The sequence below is a fragment of the Solanum dulcamara genome, chromosome 3 (genome assembly GCF_947179165.1).
Source record: "Solanum dulcamara chromosome 3, daSolDulc1.2, whole genome shotgun sequence".
Lineage (NCBI taxonomy): Eukaryota > Viridiplantae > Streptophyta > Magnoliopsida > Solanales > Solanaceae > Solanum > Solanum dulcamara.
In genome coordinates, this window is record NC_077239.1 from 6,211,518 (window position 1) to 6,216,683 (window position 5,166).

Consider the following 5,166-nt stretch of genomic DNA (forward strand, 5'->3'; position numbering starts at 1 on the left):
TTTCGGCAGAACCATCAATAAAACTCATCTTATTCTTAGCTGATAGAGAAATAATGATGGACCTTCTCCACGCAGCAAAATCAGTTCCATCAAAAATGAAATTCACAAGATTCATTCTTGGAGAATTTGAGGGATGAAGATAATATGGACTCCTAGAATCCATTACTGCAGATGAAGAAGAGTTTCCCTTAGATGATTGTGATATGTTTTTCATTTGGATTGAAAGGAAAAAATAAAGAAAAGATTTGCATCTTACTGCCGCTCTAATACCATGATGAGAATTTAATAAAAATGAAGACATATTTTTTTGATTTTCTTCTTTGATGATCTACCCTCTACAATCTTCATGTCTATATATACAAATATAAAAAATAAATAACAATAAAAAGCTCATACTAGTTAAAATAACAATAAAATCTATAAAAAATAAACAACAATAAAAATTCATACTAGTTATAATAACAATAAACTCATACTAGTTTGCATAATTTTCAGCAAGTTGCTTCTCTTTGTCTTCTCTTCTCTTTATTCCAATATAGACCTCTTCATCCCTTCCTTTTCCGAAATCAAATTAATGCTGATGGAGGGGACAACTTTGTTTGTAAATCCAACAAGGGGACTCTATGTCTTCTCTTTTTGTTTGTTATTGATTATTGAAAAAATGATGCACTTGAATTTATTATTCTCCCTATTCCATATTAATTGAATTTCTAAGGTAATAGACATATATTAAGAAAAACATATAAAATTTGAATCATATTTTCTCTCTTACTTTTTTATTTAATCAGCTTTATAAAGATGATTAAATGTGAAATCATAAATACAAATAGTCCCTTATTGGAGTATAACTTTGTAAGTAGTGTAGTTTAACTCCTAGAAATTACAAAACTTGATTAATGCAAAGGGTAAACATGGAAAAAGATTCAAACATTTCTCTTGATCTTCGAACAATTCAACTATTTTGAACAATGAAAAAAATTCTAGAAATTCAGTTAATATGAAATAGAGGGAGTATAATATAAGGTCCCAGACATACATATCGATTTAACTTGTTGATTAGTGTATTAGCGGTTAAATAAAAAAAATAGTTCAAGTGTGTTTTTGACACTTATCTCTTATAAAAAATATGGAAAAAAAAATTGAAACACAAAAATTTAATGTATTATTTTTCCTGTTGTCCAGAATTCAACCTTTTAGAAGTGAATTAAAACGACTATTTATAGGCAATAAAGATAATATATCAGCCAATATGAAAACTTCACTGAGCCCTAAAGTACTATATAAAACCAATAGAAACACTCCACTGTGTTAGCTAATATTCCTCTATAATTTGCACAATCTCGTACGAATATATTAAGTTAATCGATCAGTCATCAATTCAGACACTTCGATCAACGAAACCTTTATGGACCCTATAAGTTGCCTTTTTCCCACTACAATTATTGCTCTGGAGTACCTTATAAAGATAAATCTCCAAGGTTTATCACGGTAAAAAGAGGTTTAAATTTCATCCCAAATGTACTGTCAAACTGAGAGTGACACTCTCTTGTTTGATGATGATTTATTGTTGTTTGCAAGAGGTCATATTAAATCCATAAAAATTTGGAGATATTCACAAATTTTGTTAGAAAAAAAATGAGAATATAACTCAAAAAAGAAGTGTAATTATTGACTACAAATATGTTCAAATTCATTTCCTGATATTGTTATGACGAAGCTATTCACATTCATACACCAAGAGTTAATGAATGAGCGGCCTTTATTTCTATTCTTGCCATTATTAATTTATGACCATTATATAGTCATTATAGTATCCTTTATTCATCATAATTAGCTACTATAAACAATTAGTCATTTTTCTTGTTATGATCCGTTGGGGTCTCTTGACCCATTCGGAGAGATGTTTGTTTTCATCTATATAAAACCTTTTTGGAAAAAGGTAGAAGAGAGTAGAGACCAGAGCTTGTTGAATTCTACGAGATATAGGACTTGAACGCGTCTCAAAGGAAAGAGTCGGGTAAATCTTTATTACTTGAATAGAACCTTCTACTTAAAATTCTGCTATGGAAGCGTCAAGCTGGAAAACTGACTTGTCAAAGAAGAAAAGTAATATTTGCTTGGTTACCAAGACAGTTAAATTATTTTTCCCCTCTATAAAAAGAAGAACAAAATTCGAAAGATCAAAACCATCACATAAAATTCATAAACATAGTAAAACAAAAACACAGTTAACCAAATTTGTGAGATGGCAAAAGTGAAATTACTTGGTCTATGGTATAGCCCTTTTAGTCACAGAGTTGAATGGGCTCTCAAGATTAAGGGTGTTGAATATGAGTTTATAGAAGAAGATCTACAAAACAAGAGCCCTCTGCTTCTTCAATCAAACCCTGTTCATAAGAAAATCCCTGTTCTCATTCACAACGGGAAGCCCATTTGTGAGTCAATGGTAATTGTTGAATACATTGATGATACATTTGAAGGCCCTTCCATCTTGCCTAAAGACCCTTATGACCGAGCTATAGCTCGTTTCTGGGCTAATTGTTTTTCCGAAAAGGTATCTATACACTCTATCTTCTTCAAATCCAATTTGTAAGATTACATTGTGTATGTTATTATCGTATATTTTAGTCGTACAAGTTTGTTTACTTTTAGGTTCTTTTTTTTAGTCAAATCATGTTAGAGATTTATATGTCTGATAGAAAATATAGCGAACTTTTTAGTACTTTTTATTTTTGTTTTTGTTTTTTTTGTATAATATTGGACTGAGAGCCTGAGATGAGCTCATTTAAAGTGATATATTCAATGAAGAGTAATATAACCGATTTAAACTTGCTTAGAACTAATTCTGATATACAAAAATAAGTAAAATTGTTATTGATTCTTAACTTTTGAGTGCTCTAATTTACAGGGGTCAGCAGTGGGAAGAAGTTTCTTTCTCAAAGGAGAGGAACAAGAGAAAGCTAAAGAGGAAGTTTATGAGATGTTGAAAATTCTTGATAATGAGCTCAAGGATAAGAAATTCTTTGTGGGTAACAAATTTGGATTTGCTGATATTGCTGCGAATGCTGCAGCACTTTGGCTGGGAGTTCTTGAGGAATCATATGGAGTTGTTTTAGTGAGAAGAGAAAAATTTCCAAATTTCTGTGCTTGGAGAGATGAATACATTAATTGCAATGAAAACAAGAAATATTTACCTTCAAGAGATGAGTTGCTTGCTAAATTCAAAACTCGCTTTTATAATGCATCTGTTGCCAAATAAATTTAGGTTAAGTTTTATGAGTTCAATTGAATTACTATACTGGTTCGAACTATGTATACAATAACATATCAGTGTTATCCCATATTCGAACTATGTATACATTAGAAAAACAAACTTAAGATATATGCATATTATAACTAGAGCTTGAATTCACGTTTGAATAAAACTACTTGTCAACTGAAGCAAGCTTAGCCAGCTATTCATGCCTTACACCTTGTTTGAATGGTTATTACCATTGTATTGTATTGTATTATTAGTTTAAATTATTATTTTGCTATGAGTCGATGATCGATCGTACTATAGTTAATCATATTAATTGTTTATCAAAAATATTACTAGGAGTCATTTAATACGCGAGATAAGATAAATATTCCCAAATTAAATTTGAGATTAATACTTTATTAGGTTGAAGATAAAAATTTATACAGGCTGAGTTTATATCATCATCCAACCTTAATCTTAAATATCCTACCATATTGTATCCAACTTGGTAATTTTATCCCACATCCCAATTTTTTTTGGGATGCAATTCTTGGTTTTTCCAAAGCTAAAGTACTAGCGGCAAATCTTGCCAAAAGAAAATTTATCTAGATGATCGTGTAAAATTTTAAGATCTTGTGTGCGGAATAAAGCTTAATTTTCTCTATCTAGGTGATTTTTGTTTTATGTGTTGAAACAAGTGCGAATTTTCTTTTTATGTTTTCTATAATTTGACTCAACAATACATTTAAGAATGAAATGAGAGATGTGGTTTGCGGAGGGATCTTTAGAGACGATCAAAGAAAATGAAATTTTACTCCAAGCCTTATCCTCGAATTATGAAGCATCGCCTTGTATCTATCTACCGAGCCATCTGCTTTATGTTTGATTTTGTAAATCCACTTGCAGCCAATGGCTTTTTTCCCTGGCAAGGACCGTTGGAGGAGGAAGCACCACAACTAAAGTTTGATATGATAGTAAATAATGAAAATAAGTTGGACACGAAAATTTTACGTGGAAACCCCTCAAATAGATAGAGGGGGGAAATCACGGGGTAGAAGGATTTTACTATTAAAATATGGGAATACATTGCTCTCAATTACAAGGAGAAAACAATAATTAGCACTCCTCTCTTATAAAAGGAACAACTCACTAAAGAGGACACTCAAGACTACAATATTTATCTTGGTGTATAACTCTCTTTGTATTCGTACTTTCTTTTTCTGAATGATTTAAATGAGGGCAGAATGCTCTCTATTTATAAGAACCTAAAATGCGTAAAAAAAATTATGCGTTGCATTTGTTTACATCAGCCTTTGTTGAAATGCTGTCTTTGTTGACTCTTTCATTTATGCATTAGTTGACAGCAGCACAACAACCTTTGTTGACTCTTTCATTCTCTCACTTGAAGATTTAATTGAGAATCAATTAAAGCTTCACACTATCATTTCTATCCAATTACTGCAATGTTACGTTTCTATCAGGCCAATAGAAGATCGACACCATATGAACTTATTACTGTTGATCGGCTTTGTAAACATATCTGCTAGGTTGTCATTGGTGTTAATTTTTTGAATGTCCATACTGCCTTCTTCCACCTTCTCACGAACAAAGTGATACTGAACTCGTAGCTGCTACATATTCTGCTTTCGTCGTAGATATAGCCACGATAGATTGTAGTTTTGAAACCCAGCTTACAACTCCTCCAGCAAGAGTAAACACATAACATGTGGTGGACTTGCTTTTATCAAGATCACCTGCATAATCTGAATCAACATAACCTTTAACACTAAAGTCTGATCCTTCATAACACATTGTAACATCTGAGGTACCCTTGATATATCTCAGGATCCTCTTAACAGTATTCCAATGCTCTCTACTGGGATTAGCCATGTATCGACTGATCACTCCCACTGCTTGTGCAATGC

At 31.7% G+C, this 5,166-nt stretch overlaps 1 protein-coding gene across 1 annotated transcript; it reads left to right on the plus strand.

The window, feature by feature from the left end:
• The first annotated feature begins 2,198 nt into the window (after window positions 1-2,198).
• On the plus strand, window positions 2,199-3,525 carry LOC129882304 (probable glutathione S-transferase). Its single transcript, XM_055956550.1, has 2 exons — window positions 2,199-2,554; window positions 2,909-3,525. The coding sequence occupies exons 1-2, from the start codon at window positions 2,246-2,248 to the stop codon at window positions 3,257-3,259; spliced, it is 660 nt and encodes a 219-aa protein (XP_055812525.1). The 5' UTR covers window positions 2,199-2,245; the 3' UTR covers window positions 3,260-3,525.
• The last annotated feature ends 1,641 nt before the right edge of the window (window positions 3,526-5,166 follow it).